The sequence below is a fragment of the Acinonyx jubatus genome, chromosome A2, assembly GCF_027475565.1.
Source record: "Acinonyx jubatus isolate Ajub_Pintada_27869175 chromosome A2, VMU_Ajub_asm_v1.0, whole genome shotgun sequence".
NCBI lineage: Eukaryota > Metazoa > Chordata > Mammalia > Carnivora > Felidae > Acinonyx > Acinonyx jubatus.
This window is the reverse complement of record NC_069383.1, coordinates 112,062,085-112,084,377: the sequence shown is the minus strand read 5'-3', so window position 1 is coordinate 112,084,377 and position 22,293 is coordinate 112,062,085. Positions and strand designations below refer to the sequence as shown.

The 22,293-nt window shown below is 38.4% G+C and overlaps 1 protein-coding gene across 5 annotated transcripts in view; it reads right to left on the bottom strand.

Annotated features, from left to right (window-relative positions):
* Positions 1-22,293, bottom strand: part of NR2C2 (nuclear receptor subfamily 2 group C member 2) — a 93,151-nt gene that overhangs the window by 26,237 nt on the left and 44,621 nt on the right. For all 5 annotated transcript variants that reach the window (XR_008296998.1, XM_053218905.1, XM_027042719.2 and 2 more), the window contains one exon: positions 15,427-15,537. Coding sequence is in view for 4 of the 5 variants with exons in the window: in XM_053218905.1 (XP_053074880.1) it covers positions 15,427-15,537 (111 nt within the window). In the remaining variant the exon portion in view is untranslated. The remainder of the gene's footprint in view (positions 1-15,426; positions 15,538-22,293) is intronic.

The following is a 22,293-nucleotide window of genomic DNA, read 5'->3' as shown; positions in this document are numbered from 1 at the left end:
AAGTATTTCCTGCTCTAAGCTCTCACGTACTTCTCTCCTCATTGGGAAGCCTTGTCTTATCCCTTTCATTTCATCCAATCTCTCCCACTGACTACAGTCTTTCATTCATTCCTCAAATGCTTACAAAGAGGGTCTACTCTATGCCATGGGCTTTGCTATAGATTATAGGCATTACAGAGATGGCTCTTGCTCTCGCTGAGCTTTTAGTTTAGTGGGAAAGTGGCAAAAAACAAGTAAACAGACCAACCAGTGAACAGTTTAAGTTTATGATAAATGTTATGAGGTTAAAGATCTGGCTGGATGGAGTAGGAGAAAACACAGGCACTTAGCCTTTCAGAAAGAGAGGTCAAGGAAGGTTCCTGTGTTAAGGCGGCATTTAAAACAAGATTCAAGGCTAAGAAGGGAGTCGGATTAAGGTTCAGGGAAAAGTGTGTTCCAAGAACTGGGAAATGTTCTGGCACGTGGAAAGCCCTAAGAGGAAGGAGCTCTTAGAAGTGACATCAGGTCCATGGACAATGAAGGCTCCCCTACAGGGGGAGGTGGGCTGGCCCTGCGTGGAGTCAGGATTTCATTCCACATACAATGGGAGCCACTCAAGGGTTCTGTCCTCCCAAACCAAGTCTTTAGGTTTCTTATTTTATATCTATCTTACATTACACTATTTTTTACACACACATACATTTAAAAATATATAAACTATGTAAAATTTGTTAGACTGTTACAAGTCAGGGTATATTAAACATAGCAGGACAATAGTAAAGATAATTAAATTAAAAGTAAAGGCAAAAACCTGTTAAAAATTTTTTGACCTATGCAAAAAGGTAAATCAATCTTTCACTTAAAAATAAATTTTAAGGGGCGTTCTGGGTGGCTCAGTCGGTTAAGCATCTGACTTCGGCTCAGGTCATGATCTCACAGCTCATGAGTTCAAGCCCCGTGTCAGGGTCTCTGCTGACAGCTTGGAGCCTCCAGGCCTGCTTCGGATTCTGTGTCTCCCTCTCTCTCTGCCTCTCCCCCACATGCATGCTTTCTCTTTCAAAAATAAAAATTTAAAAAAATTAAATAAATTTTAACACATATGAGAAGTTAGTACCGCTCACAGACAAAGATCAAACAACTATATTCTCCATTCAGCCTAATTCAATCTCTAGAAAGTTTAGGCAGGTAAAGTATTTCACAAAGCTTTCCTCCCTGAGTAACACAAAACAGTGTTTTCTAAACACATTCAGGATTTTAAGTGAGGGAATGATGGGCTTTGCATTTTAAACAGATCTTCCTAGATATTGGATGGAAAAAAATATAGGAGAAAAGTAGAAGCTGAGGAACTATTAGGATGTCCCTGGAGAAGCCCAGGTGAGAGCAGAAGGTAGTGGCTGTGGGACTGTGGAGAGCAGAGGACCACTGCGGGATGCAGGCTGGAGGGAGATGCAACAGCATGTGTAGGTGGGAGGAGATATAAGGACTGGAGAATGAACAGCCAGGAATGACTCTTAGGTTTCTAGCCTGAACAATGGCATGATGGAAGGGCAAGGGCTGGTAGGAATTCAGAAGTCTGTTTTTAGCCTGCCAATTAGGAGACGGCGGAGTAGATGTGTCAAGTAAACTACCAGATAGATGAGTTTGGAGCTCACAGTGTATTTCTGGTTTCAACTTCAATATAAACAGCTTAGAAGTCATCATTCCACCTTAACAACAAGACAAAGCAAGACAAAATGAAAATCAATGACTTCCCTTGGGCTTATCAGAAAAGTTGAGGATGCAGGGCAAACTCTATTCCAAAATCTGGAGAGAGGTGGATTCACAAAGTGTGAGATCTGCTTAGCTGGAGCAGATGCCAACCTGGAGGAACACTCAAAACGTAACTGCAATGAGTTGCTGAAGACTCAGCGCAGACTAGCATGCGAGTAAGAAACTCCTGAGTACCACAGGCTTAGGAGGGTCCCTCATACTTTCATGGGTTTTAGCTCCAGAAATCCCACTTGGTTCCCAAGGTGAAAAGATGAGAAAGATTCCCTGGTGGCTCTGGAAGGGAAGGGGAAGAATTTTTATAAAATGAACTCAAGGGTTTCTTCTGTAAAGTAAACAAATGGACTATTCCGCAGGGGAAAAAGGCTTTACACCTGAGTCTATCCCACCTGGGGAGAGGGCATTTCTTCAACTCCAGGCCCCTCAGGCTCCCTTATCTCATCTAAGGAGGTAGGCAGTAGAGGAAATTAGTACACACTTGTCAAGGTCACAGCCTGCAATATGATTTATAAGAAGTATATATTTCGTCATTCAGATGACAAAAGTATATTTTTCAGATATATGTGATCTTCATCCACAGTTCCTGAAAATACTTTAGAGCCATAAAAGTGAAATGAGTGTCTTGTTATTAATGAAGATGACTTTTGGAACCCCTCCCCAGGGCAAGGACTGGTTGCCAGAAGGATCAACCATGGGATGAAAGGGTTAGAACTTTCACTTCCCCCTCCCCTGGAAGTTCTGGGTTGGGGGAGGGGCTGGAGGTTCAATCAGTCAATAGTCAGTGACTTAATCAATCATGTCTCTGTAATGAAGCCTCCATAAAAACCCAAGAAAACAGCTTTTTGGCCCATTTGGGAGCTTCCATGCTTGGGGAACCAGAAGACTTTTGTGTGTCACTAAGCTGTCTGTCCCCAAGTTTCACAAGGACAAAAACTCCTTTGTTTGGCACCTTGCTCTAGGTATCTCTTCATCTGGCTGGTGATTTGTATCCTTTAATAAACTGCACATGAATAAGTGCTTCCCTCCATTCTGTGAAATGCTCTAGCAAATTAATTGAACCTAAGAAGGTCACTGGAACTCTAATCTGTAGCTGGTTAGTCAGAGGTATAGGTAACAACCTGGGACTTGAGAGTGATGTCTGAGGTGGGACTAGGGGGCAGTTCTATCAGGTTGAATTGTTAGTCTGTGGAATCTATGCTATCTTTACATTGATAGTGTCAGAATTGCTTGGTGTTGTATATGTGGGACTCCTCCAAACCTGCCCCCAAGTTAGAACTAGGTCCAGGAACTCTTACAGGTAGTCCAAGGACAAAGGCCCACTAAAATACTGAGATTTCATCATAAGATTGTAGAATGCTTCTGCTCTCCCACCTTACCACCACACCAACAGGGCTCCAGTGTAACAGGATATTACAGCTGGAAGAGCTTTAAGATATAGACACTCTAAAGAAGAGTATCCAAGGAAGCCCAAAGTCAAGAGGAGAGACCAAGACAAAGGCACTAGAGGAATCTGAAGCCTTTGGACCTATAGCCACAGAGAACATCATACATAGCTCAACACGTAGCCAGATCAACATAAATCCCCATACTATAGGCTCATTTATCTCAGCTCCTATTATCTAACATAGACATTACCTGATTTTAAAAAGAAAATGTACAAGACATGCCAAAAGGCAAGAAAAACAATCCAGAGATAAAGCAAGCATCAGAATCAGATTCAGGGCACAAACGTTGGAATGACCAAACAGGAACTTAAAATACAAAGATTAATGTTAAGGTCTCTAGACGAAAAGGACAACATGCAAGAACAGAGGAGAGAAGATGGAAATTCTCAGAAAGGAGGAAATGCTAGAATTCAAAAACACTGTAAAAGTGAAGAATGCCTTGATGGGATCATCTGCAGACTGGACACAACCAAGGAAAGAATCAGTGAGCTTAAAGATAGTGATACGGGAAACAAAGGCAGAAGGAAATGTAGATAAAATTAAATTTCCTTATAACTTGCAGTTCGTTGACAAATACTTGAGTCAGGCAGAGTAAAACATTCCTCCAATAAACTCCCTCTGTCCAGTCTTACTAGAGGGAAAACAACCTTAACTTGACAATAGCAAGGCCTCCCTTTTGCCTTTACCTCCCCCAACTCCATAGCACTGTATATAATCAGTCATTCCTCACAATCGCAGGGCAGCTCTTTCTGCCCATGGGTCCCGCCTCCATGCTTTAATAATATCACCTTTTTTGGGGCACCTGGATGGCTCAGTCGGTTGAGCATCTGACTTCGGATCAGGTCATGAGCTCGAGAGTTAGAGCCCCGCGTCAGGCTCTGTGCTGACAGCTCAGAGCCTGGAGCCTGCTTCTCATTCTGTGTCTCCCTCTCTCTCTGCCCCTCCCCCACTCATGCTCTGTCTCTCTCTGGGAAATAAACATTAAAAAAAATAAAAAATAATATCACTTTTTTTGCATCAAAGACATCTCAAGAATTCTTTCTTGGCCGTCAATTTGGACACCCCCTGCCTCACCCCCCTCCAAAACTGCATCACATAGGTCAACAGAAACATCCCTAACTGAAATGCAAAGGCAAAAAGCAATGAAGGAAAACAAAACAAAACGTACAAACAAAAAACAGAACAGAGTATCCAAGAACTGTGGGACAATGTCAAGATACAGCATATACATAACTGGAATACCAGAAGGAGAATGAAGAAATACTGGAAGTAATAGTGGCTGCTGAGAACTTTCTAAAATTAATGACAAGCAGAATAAATACTAAAATACTATATCTAGACAAATCCTACTTGTAAGGCCAAATACAGATTAAAGACAAGAGGCTTAATTCTGTGAAAAATAAAGGAAGAAATTTCTTTCCCCTTCCTTTTACAACTCATTCTCTGTCCTTTTCATATGTATGTAAATCTTTATAATGGTTAGAGGAGCCTCTTGCCAGTCTCACAACTCAGGAATGTGTTCTCAAGGATCTGGGAGCCACCATTTCGAAATGCAAACTTGAAGATAACTCCCTTACCTCCTAGGCCTCTGGGAGAGTAAGGACCTAGCTTGGTGGGCACCTTGCTATTTGCAAACTACCTCCCATCATAAAGATTTAACAACCTTTCCCCCTTCTTCCTCAATAAAGTGGTTTCCACAATTTCCATGATAAAGTTAGGATCTTAAAAACATGTATGTAATGGGTTGTACACGCTTGGCTTACAAATGAGTAAAATTCGTTTCCATCTTTGCAATTTCTTAGAAGATTGCCTATAACGCACATTACATTCTGATTTAATGTTTACTGAGGAAGAGGAAGAAGAGGAAGAAGAGGAAGAGGAGGAGGAAGAGAAGCAGGAGGAGGAAGAGGAAGAGGAGGAGGAGGAGAAAGGGGCACCTAGCTGGCTCAGTCAGCGGAGCACACAACTCTTGATCTTGGGGTTGGGGGTTCAGGTCTCACACTGGGTACAGAGATTACTTAAAAATAACATCTTTTAAAAAAAAAAAAGAAGGAAAAAAACTCCTGTTTCTCTCTTCTACCTTTATGGAGAGTTTTCTGGATTGGGAGAAGATTTTGTTTCTTTTCACTATATTTCCTCAACATATTCAAACCACAGAAAACCAAAGACAAAGAGAAAATACTGAGAGAAGTCTGGAGTGGTGGGGTAGGGTGGGGAGGTGAAACACCTCACCTATAGAGAAACAATGGATAAACAAATTGTGGTCTATCCATAAATTGGGATGTTATTCAGCCTTAAAAAGTAATGAAGTATAGATTCATGCTACATCATAGATAAATGAACATCATGCTAAGTGAAAGACACTATACACAAAAGGTCACATACTGTGTGATTCCATTTATAGGAAATATCCAAAATTGGTAAGTCCATAGAGATAGAATGTAGACTGGTGGTTGCAAGGGCCTATAAGGGAAAGAGGAACAGGGAGAAACTGCTCAATGGGTAAGGGGTTTTACTCTGGACTGATGAAAATGTTTGGAAACTAGATAGAGGTGGTGGTTGTACAACACTGAGAATGTTTGGAAACTAGATAGAGGTGGTGGTTGTACAACACTGAGAATGTATTAAATGCCACTGACCTGTTCACATTAAAATGATTAAATTTTACGTCCTATGAATTTCACTAAAAATAATTTTTAAAAAACAACAACCAACAAGTCAAGGAGAAATACTTTCTCAAACACAAACTAAGAAAATTCACCACCAGCAAACCTGCCCAATAAATATTAAAAGCTTTTCTTTAGTTAGTAAATGATATAGGTTAGAACTTGGATCTACTTAGAGAATGGAAGAGCACTGTTGTAGGAATGAGTGAAGGTAAAATAAAATCTTATTATTCCTAATTGATCTAAAAAATAATTGTCTAAATTAATAATAATAACAATGTCCTATGTGATTACAGCATGTGGATAAATGAAATGAATGACAGCAATGCCACAAGGGACAGGAAAGAGGAATTGGGAACATGGTTATAAGAAACCTATATTACATGTGAAACAGAATAATGTCATTTGAAGGTAGGCTTATATCAGCTTAAAATAATTACTGTAAACTTCTAGGGCAACAACTAAAAACATCTGTAGAGATGTACATTTGATATATTAAGAGAAGAGATAAAAGGGATCAGCTAAATTGCCCAATCAAGACCAAATAAGGCAGGGGCACCAGGATGGCTCAGTCCCTTAAGCCTCTGACTCTTGGTTTTAGCTCAGGTCATGATCTCAAGGGTTGTTGAGCTCAAGCCCTGCATTGGGCTCTGAGCTGACAGTGCGAAGCCTGCTTGGGATTCTGTCTCCCTCTCTTTCTCTGCCCCTCCCTTGCTCTCTCTCTCTCTCTCTCTTTCAAAAATGAATAAATAGGGGCACCTGAGTTGGTGCCCCTTAACAGTTGGTTAAGTGTCCGACTTCGGCTCAAGTCATGATCTCACAGTTCGAATCCCGCATAAGGATCTGTGCTGACAGCTCAGAGCCTGGAGCCTGCTTCAGATGCTGTGTTTCCCTCTCTCTCTCTCTCTCTCTCTCTGCCCCTCCCCTGCTTGTGCTCTGTCTTTCAAAAATAAACGTTAAAAAAAAAAGTTAAAAAAAATAAACAAACATGATAAAAACCCAGATGAGGCAGAAAAAGATGGCTCTGGCAACAAATAGAAAATAGTTAAACATGGTTGACATTAATGTAAATACAGTATATCCAGAACCACTTTAAATGTGAATGGTCTACACAGACCACTAAAAGACAAAGACTCATTTCGATAGAAAAAGAAGACCCAACTATACATTGTCAACAGGAAACCCTCGACACAGATAGATCAAAAGTAAAGGGATGGAGAAAAGACATCATGCTATCATTAATCAAAAGACAGCTAGAGTAAGTGAATTTAAGTTAAAGACAAAGTAGACCTCAGAACAAGGAAAAAAATCACGCATAAAGAGGGGTATTACATGTTGACAAATGGGTCAGTTCCCCACAAATACATAACAATGTTAAATGTGTATGCACCTAACAAGAGAGCATCAAAAGACAGGAGACAAAAACTTGTAAAACTGCCAAGGAGAAAGAGAGAAATCAACTATTATAGCTGTAGAGATGTCACTGCTTCCCTGTCAGCACCTGGTAGATTAAGCAGGCAGAAAAATCAATAAGGATATAGTTGACTTGGACAGCACTATCAATCAACCTGATATAACTGACATTTATAAAATAATCCATCTAACAACAGCAGGATACACATTCTTCTCAAGCTTGCAAGGAACATCCAATAATATACATCACATTCTGGGCCATAAAATATACCTTAAGAAAAAATAGGAATCATAAAGTATGTTCTAGGTCACTACTAGACTGATTAAACTAGAAATTAATAAAAAGGTTTTGAAATTCCCAAATATTTAGAAATTAACACACTTCTGGATAACACATGGGCCAAAGTAGCAGCAATAAAAATTTAAAATATTTTGAACTAAATGGAGGTTATAGCAGAGGTCTAGGCCATAGACATCCATTTGGGAGTCACTAGCATAAAATGATATTTAAGCCATGGGTTCAGAGAAAATACAGAGGGGGGAAAGTGGGACCAGAATGCAATCCTGACGAACTCCAACATTTAGCAGTCTGGCTACATATTATATTCGGTTTTTATAAATTACTTCCTCTAAGTTTTCTGAATATTAATCCTATTAAACAGATACTTAGCTGATTGATCTTAGATATTTCAGAAAAGTGGTTCTAGAAAAGCCTAATATCTTAATATATGTATCTTTATACTTTATACTTTTATGTATATGTAAAATACTTTAATGTAAAAGATAATGATAATAAAATTAGACATAATTTTCAAGAAACCTATTGGTTGAAAAGTAAATGGAGTAGAGATATGGAGAAAGACGGGTAAAAAAGTAATTTCTTATTTACGATCATATAAAATTTGAGTATCACAACAGTGATAAAAATACAACAGTTTTTATTACATATTTTTAGATGAATAAGTAATAGAAACACAAAACTTATATAGTAGTGATATTTCACCTAGCAAACTAAAAAAGATTAAACAGTATATATAGCATAATATACACTTGAGTGTGTGGGGAAATGGGCACTCTGATATTGGGCTGGTGGGAGTATAAGTTGGCACAACCTCTTTCGAAGGCAGTTTGGCAACAACTGTCAAAATTAGCTGGATACTCAGCTAACATCATACTCAAAGGCAAAAAGCTGAAAGCTTTTCCAATATCAGGAATAAGACTAGGATGCCTACTCTCGCTGCTTTTATTCAACACAGTACTGGAAGTCCTAGCCAGTGCAATTAGCCAAGAAAAATTAGTAAAAGGCATTCAAACTGAAAAGGAAGAGATAAAACCGTCATCACTACTTGCAGATGCCATGACATTATGCACAGAAAATCCTAAAGACTCCACCAAAAAACTGTTAGAACTAATAAACAAATTTGGTAGAGTCGCAAGATACAAAATCAACATATAAAAATCTGTTTTTTTAAAAACTTTTAAATGTTTATTTATATTTGAGAGAGAGAGAGAGAGAGAGAGAGAGAGAGAGAGAGAGAGAGAGAGACGAAGAGACAGAGCATGTGTGTGAGTGGTGGACTGGCAGAGAGAGACAGACACAGAACCTGAAGCAGACTCCAGGCTCCAAGCTGTCAGCACAGAGCCCTACTCGGGGCTCAGACCCACAAACTGTGAGATCATGACCTGAGCTGAAGTGGGATGCTTAACCGACTGAGCCACCCAGGTACCCCTGTCGTGTTTTTTTTTTTAAGTTTATTTTGAGAGAGACAGAGTGCATGTGCAAGTGGGGGAGGGGCAGAGAGAGAGTGGGAGAAAGAGGAATCCCAAGCAGGCTCTGCACGGTCAGCTCAGAGCCCGATGTGGGGCTTGAGCCCACAAACTGTGAGATCATGACCTGAGCTGAACTTGAATGCTTAACCAACTGACTCACCTAGGCGCCCCTGTTGTGTTTCTATACACTGATAACAAGCAATCTAAAAGAGAAATTAAGAAAACAATCATTTACATCAAAAAGAATAAAATAACCTAGAAATAAATTCAACCAAGAAGGTAAAAGATCTGCACACTGAAAACTGTTACAACATTAATGAAAGAAACTAAAGAAAACACAAATAAATAGAAAGATACTTGGCACTCATAAATTGGAAGAGTTAATATTGTTAAAATGTCTACACTACCCAAAGCAATCTATGGATTCAATACAATTCTTTTCAAAATTCCAATGACATTTTTCACAGAAACAGTACAAAGCAATCCTGAAATTTTTACACAATAACAGAAGACCAATAGCCAAAGCAATCTTGAGAAAAGATTGGAGACATCACGTTCTCTGATTTCAAACTATATTATAAAGCTATAATAATCAAAACAGTATGGTACTGGCATAAAAACAGAAATGCAGATGCATGGAATAGAAGACAGCCCAGAAATAAACCCACACATATATGGTCAATTAATTTATGACAAAGGAGCCAAGAATATACCATGGGGAAAGAAAGGACAGCCTCTTCAATAAATGATATTGAGAAAGCTGGATAGGCACATGCAGAAGAATGAAATGGGACCATTATTTTACAATACACAAAGGTCAACTCAAAATCAACTGAAGGCTTGAATGTAAGACCTGTAACCATAAAATTCCTAGAAGAACACATTAAAAAAATAGTAAACTCAACATCAGTTCTGGTGATCATTTTTTGGATTTGACACCAAAAGCAAAAATAAACAAATCAAACCACATGGAACTGAAAAGCTTCTGCACAGCAAAAGAAACCGTCAACAAAATGAAAAGACAAACTACTGAATGGGAGAAAATATCTGTAAATTATGTATCTGTTAAGGGGTTAATATTCAAAATACATAAAGAACTAGGGGGCGCTTAGGTGGCTCAGTCGATTAGGTATCTGACTCTTGATCTTGGCTCGGGTCATGATCTAGCAGTTCGTGGGTTAAAGCCCTGTGTTGGGCTCTGTGCTATCAGTGTGGAACCTCCTTGGGATTCTGTCTCTCTCCCTCTCTCCATGCCTCTTCCCCACATTCTCTTTCTCAAAATAAATAAACTTAAAAAAAAAAAAGAACTCAAATACCTCAACAGCAAAAGCAAACTTTAAAAAATGGGCAGAGGATCTGAATAGTTACTTATTTTCCCAAAGACGACAGAAAGTTGGCCAATAGGTATTGAAACAATGCTCAACATCACTCATCATCAAGAAAATGAAAATCAAACCACAATGAGATAACCCCTCACACCAGTCAGAATAGCCAGTATCAAAAAAAAAAAAAAAAAAAGCAGTAACAATTGTTGGCAAGAATGTGGAGTAAAGGAACCCTCATGCACTGTTGGTGAGAATATAAACTAGTGCAGCCACTGTGGAAAACTGTAAGGAGGTTCCTCAAAAAAATAAAAATGGAAGTATCATATAATCCAGCAATTCCACTTCTGGGTATTTATCCAAGGAAAACAAAAATACTCACTCAAAAAAAGATATATGCACCCCAGGGGCACCTTGGTGGCTCCGTCGGTTAAGTGACTGATTTCGGCTCAGGTCATGATCTTGCAGTTCATGAGTTTGAGCCCCGTGTTGGGCTCTGTGCTGACAGCTCAGAGCCTGGAGCCTGTTTCAGATTCTGTGTCTCCCTCTCTCTCTGCCCCTCCCCTGCTCACACTCTGTCTCTCTCTCTCTCTCTCAAAAAAAGAAGAAACAACATTAAAAAATGCACCCCAAAGTTCACTGCAGCATTATTTACAATAGCCAACATATGGAAACAACCTAAGCATCTGCTGATGGATGAATGGGTAAAGAAAATGTGGTAAATATGTGTGCATGTATGTATGTGTATTTATTTATATACAAATGAATACCTATTCAGCCATAAAAAAGGATGTAATTTTGCCATTTGTGACAACATAGACCCTGAAAGTAGTATGCTAAGTGAAATAACTCAGGCAAAGAAAGACAAATACTGTATGATCTCACTTATGGAATCTTAAAAAACAAAGCAAAACAAAACACACACACACACACACACACACACACACACACACACACACACACGCTCAATGGATACAAAGCACAGACTGGTAGTTGCCCAAAGGGGGCAGGGGTGGGCAACAGAGGTCAAAAGGTACAGATTTCCAGTTACAAAGTAAATCATGAAGATGTAATACACATAATGGTGACTATAGTTTACTGAATTGCACACTAGAAAGTTGCTAAGAAACTAAATCTTAAAAGTTTTCAACACAAGAAAAAAATTTCTAACCATGTATGGTGATCATTTCACAATCTACACAAATATCAAATCATTATGTTGTATACCTGAAGCTAATATGATACTATAGGCCAAAAAAAAAATTACACACGGACATATCCTTTGTCCCAACAATCCTACACTGAGAAACTGATCTGACGGAAATATTCTCGCAAGTGTTAAACTGAACAGGTAAAAAGTTATTCATTGCAGCATCCATAGACATCAAGAGAAAGAAGGAGCGGTTTCTACATGGAACTACCTCCAAAAGATGTTAAGAAAAAAGAATATAGGACAGTCTGGACAGAATGTCTACATGAATGAAAAATATGCTGTACATTATTTACACATGTGCTTTTGGTACAGTGTGTCTGTGAAAGAACAAATAGCAATATGTAACAGTGGTTACCTCATGGGAGAGACCTGGGTGACTTGTGGAAGAGGAAGAAGGAAGGTGTATGGTTTACTCTATACCACACTCTATACTGGTGTGATTTTGTTACAGCAATGAGTACCTGAGAGGGGCCAGGAGAACATCACAGTGAGAAAGGAGATGTCTGATGGCTGTGGACAAAGAAAGGGCAGAGAACAAGTACTGGCGTTCCAGAAGGGATGTGTAGGAATAAAGAGGTGGTAGAAGAGAGAAGTAGGGAAGCGGGTGCTATAAGGGCCCAAGTAAAGATTTCACACTCTAAAAAATATACATGAACAGGCGCACCTGTTTATAAGGAAATTTGCAGAGGCGCCTGGGTGGCTCAGTCAGTTAAGCATCTGACTTTGGCTCAGGTCATGATCTTGAGGTCCGGGAGTTCTAGCCTCGTGTCGGGCTCTGTGCTGACAGCTCAGAACCTAGAGCCTGCTTCAGATACTCTGTCTCCCTCTCTCTCTGTCCCTCACCTGCTCGTGCTCTGTCTCTCTCTCTCTCAAAAATTAACTAAACATTAAAAAAAATCATAAGGAAATTTGCAAACCACTGGCCTGGAAAGACTGCATCATGATGAAAACCTGTGAGATTTACTGAGAAGTCACCTTGCAATTGGATGGGTTCGATTATGCCTCATTCTCAGACAAGTGGGTGCCCTCCTATGGCTTACCTCCTTCTCTCCTTCCACAGTCCCCACCCTAGACCTCTGTATCCTCAAAACAATAGCTTTTAACTCTAGCCACAAGGCTACTGCCCCCACTCTGAGGACTGCCACTCTTCCCACTTGGCCCCAAAGCCCCGTTGCAGCCATTAGGATGACAGGATACTGACAGACACAAGTCTATGTTCCAGATCACCTTCTGCTGGCCTGCATAACTAGGTATGTTGGCCACATTATCATTATTAAAAACAGTAACATAAATCCTGGAATGGGAGAAAACAGTTATAAAGGACTTAACTAAGACAACTGAATGACATTTTAGAATATAAACAATGGATTAGATAATGGTATGTTTCAATAATTAATTCCCTGATTTCGATAGCTGTATTGTGATTATGTAAGAAAATGTCATTGTTCTTAGGAAATACATATTCAGGGCAAAGAGGTGTGTTATTTCTATTCTCGAATGATTCAAAAAAATATACATACATTTACTCAGAATGTTATAGCAAACAATTGGTTAAATTGGGGATATATATACAGGATTTCCATGTACTATTTTCTGTGTTTGGAATTATATAAAAATAAACCTTAAGAAAAATTATAAGTCATTTGCTAACATTGATATTTGCTTCCTATAAGTTTACAAGCATTATCTCACCTAATCCTTTTAAAATCCCATTAAACAGGCACTATTATTGTTGTCATTTTCTAGCTATAGAGGTTACAGAAACTTTCTTCGGAGTCACACAGCTGAGAGGAGATAAAATTTGATCCTAAGTCTGTTCCATTCAGAGCCAAAGATCCTAAATGTGACCTAGGTCTATCACCCTTACTGTATAATTTTTTCCTCTTAACCTTATCACAGAAGCCACCATTTGGGTTCCAAGCATTGTTATTCATGAAAACATCATAGCACTTATTCTCTTCCCAGGCCTCAGGGCACTGGAAATTCATGACTGAAGTCAGGGCTAGAAATGAAAACTTTATCGAAACCATTACCACCAACATCAAGAACCCAGAAATCATTCTATAACCTTAGATTTCCTTAAAACACAAAACAAACAAAAAACAACAACAACAAAACCCTAAACCTTGAAATAGTTCAGTTGCACTTGTCCATTTTATTGACAGTTCATGATGAAAAGATTTTCAAGTATATTTACCATACGTAGAACTCATGCCTAAGAGTTATCCTCCCCAGAGAGACTAAAAGCTCAACACTAAGCATCTATTCTATAGGCCTTCTGTTCAAGGGACCTTGCTACAATCCAGCCAGGACAGCAGTGTCACCACAGGCCAAGGACCAGGGCATGGGCTTAGCCCCTCTGTATGGAATGGGATGGTAGGATAGCCCTTGGGAAGAGATTCTTCTCATACCAATATGGGCGGAAATGTGCACTCTCTCAGTATATACACTAGCTACTGACAGTCTCTTGGGGAACTTTCTGTGTTCTCATCTGCCCTAAGGTGGTTGTGAGCCCATTATGTACAGGCCATGGTTGAATGCAATTAGCTCCTTTCCCAGTTGGGGCAGTTACATAGGCAGAATCCTAATATCTACTGCATAAAACTATACAAGACCCATTTTCAAGTCATAATGAGCAAAACAAAAGAGAAAAAATAATTTGGCTATGAAGTTCCTAATTCTGAGGAACAGTAAAACCTCTAATGTTGGGCCCATTACTTCTGAATTTCCAAACACTCAGATATGTGTTCCTTACTGGTGTGAGGTTAAAATGACTTATATGAGCTTCAGTGTTTATGATAAAATATTATACAATACAGACATAATGGGAATATAATCTTTAACTTCTTTCATTTACTTATTAGAACTCTTCTATGCTTACTTTATAATAGGTAGTCCATAAAATCACTTTTTAGAATGGGTAAACATTATAGAAATTATGTAGTTATGGTATCATATTGTTCACTTATACCAACTTTGGAATAAACTGTAAATTGAAAGCAATCCTTTTACTCATTCACTCAAATTACCTGTATGCCCTGATAGTCTTTCAAATTTGTGTTATGTAACTAATGTTTTTTCTGCCATTCATCTTTGTTCATGTTTTTTGGTTTGGCCTTGTGATTCAGCTTGCTGAGGTAACTATGAGTCTTTAATCTGTGTCATCAATATATTATCTCTTCTTCTTGGCTTGTTGATTAAGATTTCAATACACATATCTTCCCTTTGTTCAATGGGCCAGAGGCAGCTTCAGAGCCCTGGGGAAGACTAAACTTCCCATAAGTGAATATCAATTAGTAACAATAACACTAGTAATAATGGCTATTGTAATAGATAATTAGTACATACTGAACATCAGTATGTGCTAATCACTGTTCTAAGCACTTTACAAGCAATATCCCATTGATTGATTCCTCACAATAACCTTATGAGGTAAGTACTACTATCACATACATTTTCTAAACGAAAAAAGCAAGGCACTGAAAAGTTAACTTTCAAGGTGAAAATAGCTAGAAAGTGGGGCACTGAACTTGACTCCAAGTGGGGGCCCATACACTTAACTACTAGGATATACTGCCTCTCAATGTGGATGCACATAAGTAATAAAATGGTACTACATCCCAAGAATTTGAGACAGTTTAGACTTTTGCATTAAAAGTAGTAAGTTAGTTCAATCAATGTAAACTTTTCTTTTTTTCTTTTATAAGAATAAATGAGGTTGTACTATACTTGAGGCCCAAGAAGCACAACTCCTTAGTGAAATTCAAAGGCAGGTTTGTTCTAGAAAAGATTCAGAAGGCAGGTCTGCCTTTGGGCAGGTGGCTGGAACCAAGTGGGACTGGTGCAAGTACCTGAATGCGCTGAGGTGAGGCTACCGCAGAGTCGGTGGAGATTATCTGGATGCGCGGGGAGGGGCTGGTCATCCCTGGAGATTCCGGCCGAGAGGTCTGTGTCCGTGGTACCTGTGGGCAAGAAATGGGCTGGATCACAAGGGGGCTTACAAAAATGTCCGGTGGTAGCTGAGGACCATGCCTCTTGCTTTCACTGTGGCTTTGAGTAATACACTTGAGTAGTTTTGGTATTTGGACCCAGAATGACAAAGAAGCCAATAAGATACTGCCACAGGATGGCCATAAGAAAATACAATCTTAAAAGAGTTATTTCTAATGTTGAAAATGCAAAAACCAACCAACCAACCCCTCCCCAAATAACCCCCCACAAAAACAAAGGAATTTTCAAATCTGCTCATATAACTTTCATAAAAGAAAGTACCAAAGTAACTTTTTAGAAATGGTATTTGAATGTTTTCACTGTCCCCAAAACCAGCTGTAAAACACTCCTTTAAGATGACAGTTTCCAGAAGAAAGGCTCTCACAAACACCATAGAGGATGGCAAAAAAAACCCCAGCAGTACGCTGAAAACTTCTGGGATCAGTACTTGTGAAAGAGTCCTGGCAATATCCAGCCCCGCTGGGATGGGGCTGGGAAAAGCCCATCAGTTATACAAAGGTCTGGAATTTCGTCAATACCTACCAAAAGGCAAGGTTCAAGGTTCTGAGTGGTCACCTGGGCACCTGAAGTGGGCAGATACTTTTCCTTGAATAAAAGCACATCCTGAACCAATGCTTTACAAACTCTTCCAAAAAACAGAAGAGGGAACACTCCTCAAATTCATTCTATGACCAAAACTAGGCAAAGACATCACAAGAAAAGAGAACTACAGGCCAATATTCCTTATGAGTATAGATGTAACAATCCTGAACAAAACACTAGCAAACTGAATCCAGAGGCATATAAAAAAATCATATACCATCACTAAGTGGGATTTACCCCAAAAATGCATGATCGGTTCACCATATTAATTAAACAATGTAATACACTATATTAACAGAGAACAAAAGCCTCATCATCTCACACAGAAAAACCATCCAACAAAATCCAAAACCAATGCCATTTCATGATAAAAACATTCAACAAACTAGAAACTAGTAAGTTCTCAATCTGATAGAGTATCTATAAAATACTCACAGCTTAACAGAACACTTAATGGTGAAAGACTGACAGCTTTCTTCCTAAGATCAGGAACTAGACAAAGATGTCTGCTTTTGCCACGTGAACTCAACACTGTACTGCAGGTTCTAGCCAGAGCAATTAGGGAAGATAAAGAAAGAAAAGCATCCAGACTTGGAAACAAAGAAGGAATACTATTTCTATTTACAGAGAATATGATCATGACATGACATGATCATAGAGAAAGTCCTAAAAAAAAAACAAAAAACAAAAAACTATTAGAACTAGTAAATGAGTCCCAAGGTTGGAAGATACAAGATCAATATATAAAAATCAACTGTATTTCTATACAAGAGCAAGGAACAACCAGAAAATGAAATTAAGGAAGTATTCCCACCTCCAGAGCATTAAAAACAGGAATAAATACATCAAAAGAAGGGTAACACTTATACATTGAAAACTGTACACATCATTGAAAGAAATTTAAGAAGGCCTAAATAAATGTAAAGACATCTGTGTTCATGGGTCAGAAGATTAATACTGTTAAGCTCTTAATACTACTCAAACCGATCTACAGGTTCAGTATAATTGCTATCAAAACTCTAGCTGCCTTTATTGCATAAATTGACAACCTGATCCTAAAATTTTTATGAAAATCCAAGGCAATCAGAATAGCTCAAACAATCTTGAATGTTTTGGGGTGCCTGGCTGGCTCAATCAGTAGAGCATGCAACTTTCGGTCTTGGGGTTGTAAATCTGAACCCCATGTGGGGTGTAGAGATTAAAGATAAAATCTGTTGGAAAAAAAAAACCCAACAAAACAATCATTAATTGTTCTGAGTTGGAGGACTCACACTTCTTGATATCAAAACTTATCACAAAGCTACAATAACCAAAACAGTATGGCACTGGTATAAGAACAGATATTTAGACCAATAAAAATGAATAAAAAGCTCATAAATAAACCCTCACATATATGGTCAGATGATTTTTCACAAAAGTGCCATGACAACTCAATGGGGAAAAGAGAGTCTTTTCAACAAAAGGTGATGAAGCAACTGGACACAACATACCATATGAATGAAACTGGACCCCTCCCTCATACCATCCAAGCAAATATTAACTCGAGAGAGGAAGGACTCTGGAAAAAGATGGCAGAGTGGGAAGCACCAGGAATTTGTCTCCCCACCAAACCTTAACTGCACAGGTAGAATCTGACTCATGGAACTATTTTGGAACTCTGGAGTCTATTGGATATTGAAGGCTTGCAACTTCCAGGGGAAGGCTTGGACAATAAGTTGTAGTTAGTTTCTCAATTTTGGCTTCTCTTAGCAGCTGGTAGCAGCTGCCCATCTTCCATGTCTACTCTGAAGCCATGGGCACATGTTCCAGAAACAGCTTGCATACAGTTTGTGGGAGCCCAGGTGGACAAAAGGATCTTTGTCCTCCACAAATACGGGGGATGTGTGCTCCAGTCGCTGATTGCTACTTCTAATCACAGAAGTGCAGAAAAAGAAGGGACAGCCATTGTTGCTGTACTTCCCCCTATTGTTGCAAGCCCCTCTGTTTCTAGCTTGAGTGACTTCCAGGGGCCTTAAAGTCTTGGATTATTTCTCCCCACTCCTCTATTTTTCTGTTTTTCCTCTTTTGGGATCCAAACATTAAAGACAAGGACATTCAAGAGCAAATGCATATACAGGAAAAAAATAGACAGTGACTGTACACGCCTAGGGGAAGGCACAGGTCTGAGAAAAGACCTCAGAAGTCCTTAAGTTTATACGTCAGGATGATCCTTAGCACAGAGACAGCCTAAATATTAAAAAACAAAAATAAAAACAGTAACAAAAAACAGCAAATTCTAGGAAGGGGGTAGAATCAGATTCCCAGAGTTACCACATTAATAGATTCAAATATCAAGTTTTCAACAACAAAAAAATCACAAGGCATAAAAAGAAACTGGAAAGTATGGGCTATCTAAAAGAAAAAAATAAATCAACAGAAATGATTGCTGAAAAATCTCTGATGTCAGGTCTACTAGACAAAGACTTTAAAAACAACTATCTGAAAGTTACTCAAAAAAACTAAAGGAAGATGGGCAGTAGCCAGAACCCAAAAGGGATTAAAAAAACAAAAACAAAAACAAAAATCCTAAAGAGAAACCAAAAATAAACTCTGGAGCTGAAAAGTAAAAGAACTGAAGTGAAAAACTCACTAGTGGGATTCAAAATCAGATTTGATCAAGCAGAATAATTAAAAACCTTGAAGACAGAACAATGGAAATTAGAGTCTGAAAAGCAAAACAAAACAACAAAAACATTGAAGACAGCTGACCAGTGTTATGGAGCCTACAGGCCATCAAGTAGACCAACATATGCACTGTGGGAGTCCATGAGGAGGAGAGAGAGAGAAAGGGGCAGAGAGAATATTTGAAGAAATAATGCCAGAAAACTCCCCAAATCTGAAGAAAGACATGAATATAAATACCTAAGCAGTTCAACGAATTCTATATAAGAGGACCTCAAAGACACATTATAATCAAACTTTCAAAAGACAAAGACAAAGAATGCTAAAAGCAGTGAGAGAGAAGTAACTCACATACAAGGGAACAATTATGTTACTTGCGGATTTCTCACTGAAAACTGTGGAGGTTGGGGCACCTAGGTGGCTCAATCGGTTGAGCGTCCGACTTTGGCTCAGGTCATGATCTCACGGTTTGTGAGTTCGAGCCCCGTGTTGGGCTCTGTGCTGACAGCTCTGAGCCTGGAGCCTGCTTTGGATTCTGTGTCTCCCTCTCTCTCTGCCCCTCCCCCACTCATACTCACTCTCACTCTCTCTCTCTCAGAAATAAACATTAAAAAAAAAAAAAACTGTAGAGGTCAGAAGATAGTGGGCTGATATATTCCAAGTGTTCAAAGAAAAAAACTATCAACCAAGAATCTTATACCTGGAAAAACTGTCCTTCAAAAGTGAGGGAGAAATTAAGACATTTCCAGATAAACAAAAGCTGAGAGAGTTCATGATCAGTAGACCCACCCTGCAAGAAATGCTCAAGGGAGTCCTGCACAGTGAAATGAAAGGTCATTAGACACTAATCTGAAGCTACCTGGAGAAATAAAGATCTCAAGAAAGGTAAATACATGGGTAATTATAAAAGCTAGTATTATTGTAACAGTGGCTTATAATGTATTTTTTGTTTCCTACATGATTTAAAAGACTAACATGTTTAAAGAAAAAAAACTGGGGCGCCTGGGTGGCTCAGTCGGTTAAGTGTCCGACTTCGGCTCAGGTCATGATCTCACGGTCCGTGAGTTTGAGCGCCGCGTCGGGCTCTGTGCTGACCGCTCAGAGCCTGGAGCCTGTTTCAGATTCTGTGTCTCCCTCTCTCTCTGATCCTCCCCTGTTCATGCTCTGTCTCTCTCTGTCTCAAAAATAAATAAATGTTAAAAAAATTTAAAAAAAAATAAAGAAAAAAAACTATTAGTGTAAAAGCTTGTATTATTGTAAGTTTGGTTAGGAACTCCAAATCTTGTTTTCTACATAATGCATTTAAAATAATTATTAGTTTATGTTTTGGAACACATAATATACAAAGATGTAATTTTGTGACATGAACCAAAAGGGATAAGAACAGAGCTCAAAGGAGGAAAGTTTTTGTATATCACTGAAGTTAAGCTGGTATAAATTCAAACTAGAGTGAATGGATGTTAAATATAATTACCATGGTAACCACAAAGAAAATAGCTATAAAATATACAAAAGGAAATGAAAAAGGATTTTAAACATCTTACTACACACAAAAAAAATCAACTGAATACAAAAGATAGGAATGTAAGAAACGGGGAACAAAAAAAGCTTTATAAGGCATACAAAAAAACAAATAACAAAATGACATATAAGTCCCTCCTTATCGTAATTCTCTAAATGCAAATACATTAAACTTTCCATTCGAAAGAGAGATTGGCAGAATGTATAGAAACTCATGTTCCAACTATATGCTATCTACAAGAAACTCAAGACAGAAATAGAACCAAATGACACAAATACCTAGAAAATGAAAGGAAGGAGAAAGATATTCCATACAAATAGTAACCAAAAGAACCACAGGTGGCTGTACTAATATCAAACAAAATAAACTAAATTTTAAAAGGTTACAAGAGACAAAGAAGGACACTATACATTAACAAAAGGTTTCAATGTAGCAAGAAGATGTAACAATTACATTTACACATCTAATAACAGACCACAAAAATATGTGAAGAAAAAACTGACAGAATTTAAGGGAGAAATAGTTCTGCAATAATGGCTGGAGACTTTGAGGTACCTTGGGCTTGGTCAGTCAAGTATCTGACTTCAGCTCAGGTCATGGCCAGTTAAGCATCTGACTTCGGCTCAGGTCACAATCTCGTGGTTTGTGAGTTTGAGTCCAGCATTAGGCTTCATGTTGACAGTGCAGAGTCGGCTTAGGATTCTCTCTCTCTCTCTCTCTCTCCTCCTCTCCTTGCCCCTGCCCCACTTGTACTCTTTCTCTCTTAAAATAATAAATAAACTTTATAAAAAAAAAATAGTTGGAGACTTCAATACCCCAATCTGAATAATGCATAGAACAGACAGACATAGTATATGCAAAGAAATAGAGAACTTAATAAAACAAACCAACCACACACTATACAGAACACTTTACCCAGAAACAACAAATACTCAGAAAAATTTCTCAGGTACACACGGGACATTCTCTAGGACAGACCAGGTGAGGTCACAAGTTAAGCTTCAACAGATTTTAAAAGACAGGTAACATACAAGGTATCTTCTCTGACCATAAGGGAATAAAGTTAGAAATCATCAACAGAGTGAACCAAGAAATGTCCCAAACATGAGGAAATTAAACAATACATTCTTGGTGTTGGATCAAAGAGGAAATTATAACGGAAATTAGAAAAAGCTTACAGATGGATGAAAACAAACAAAACATTTATAGGACAATGTGAAAGCAGTGTTAAGGGGTAAATTTATGAACTATAAATGTTTTGATTAAAAAACCAGAAAGATTTCAAGTGAACAATGTAACCTTATAACTTATAGAACTAGAAAAAGAATAAACTGAACCAAAGCTAGCCGGAGACAGGAAATAATAAAGATTATCACAGAGATAAAAGAAATACGGAAAAATAGAGAAAAATCAATTAAAACAAAAGTTGGTTCTTTGAAAAGATCAACAAAATTGACTAATCTGTAGCTAGATGGACTAAAGGAAAAAAAAAGAGAAAAGACTGCGATTACTAAAATCAGAAATGAAAGTGAAGACATTACTATCAATTCTATAGAACCATAAGGATTATAAGAGAATATTAAGAACAGCTCTATGCCAACAAAATTGTTGGCATCAGATGGACAAAGGCCTAGAAACACAAAACCTACCATGACTAAATCATGAAGAAATATAAAATATGAATAGATCTATAACTATGAAGGAGACTGAACCAATTATCAAAAATTTCCCCACAAAGAAAATCCCTGGACCTGATGGCTCACTGGTGATTTCTACCAAACCTTTAAAGAAAAACTAGTATTAAGCCTTCTCAAACTTTCCCCAAACACTGAACAGGAACACTTCCTAACTCCTTCTATGAGGCTAGCATTACCCTGATACCAAAGCCAGACAAAGACACTACAAGAAAACTACAGACCAGTATCTCTTATGAACTGATACA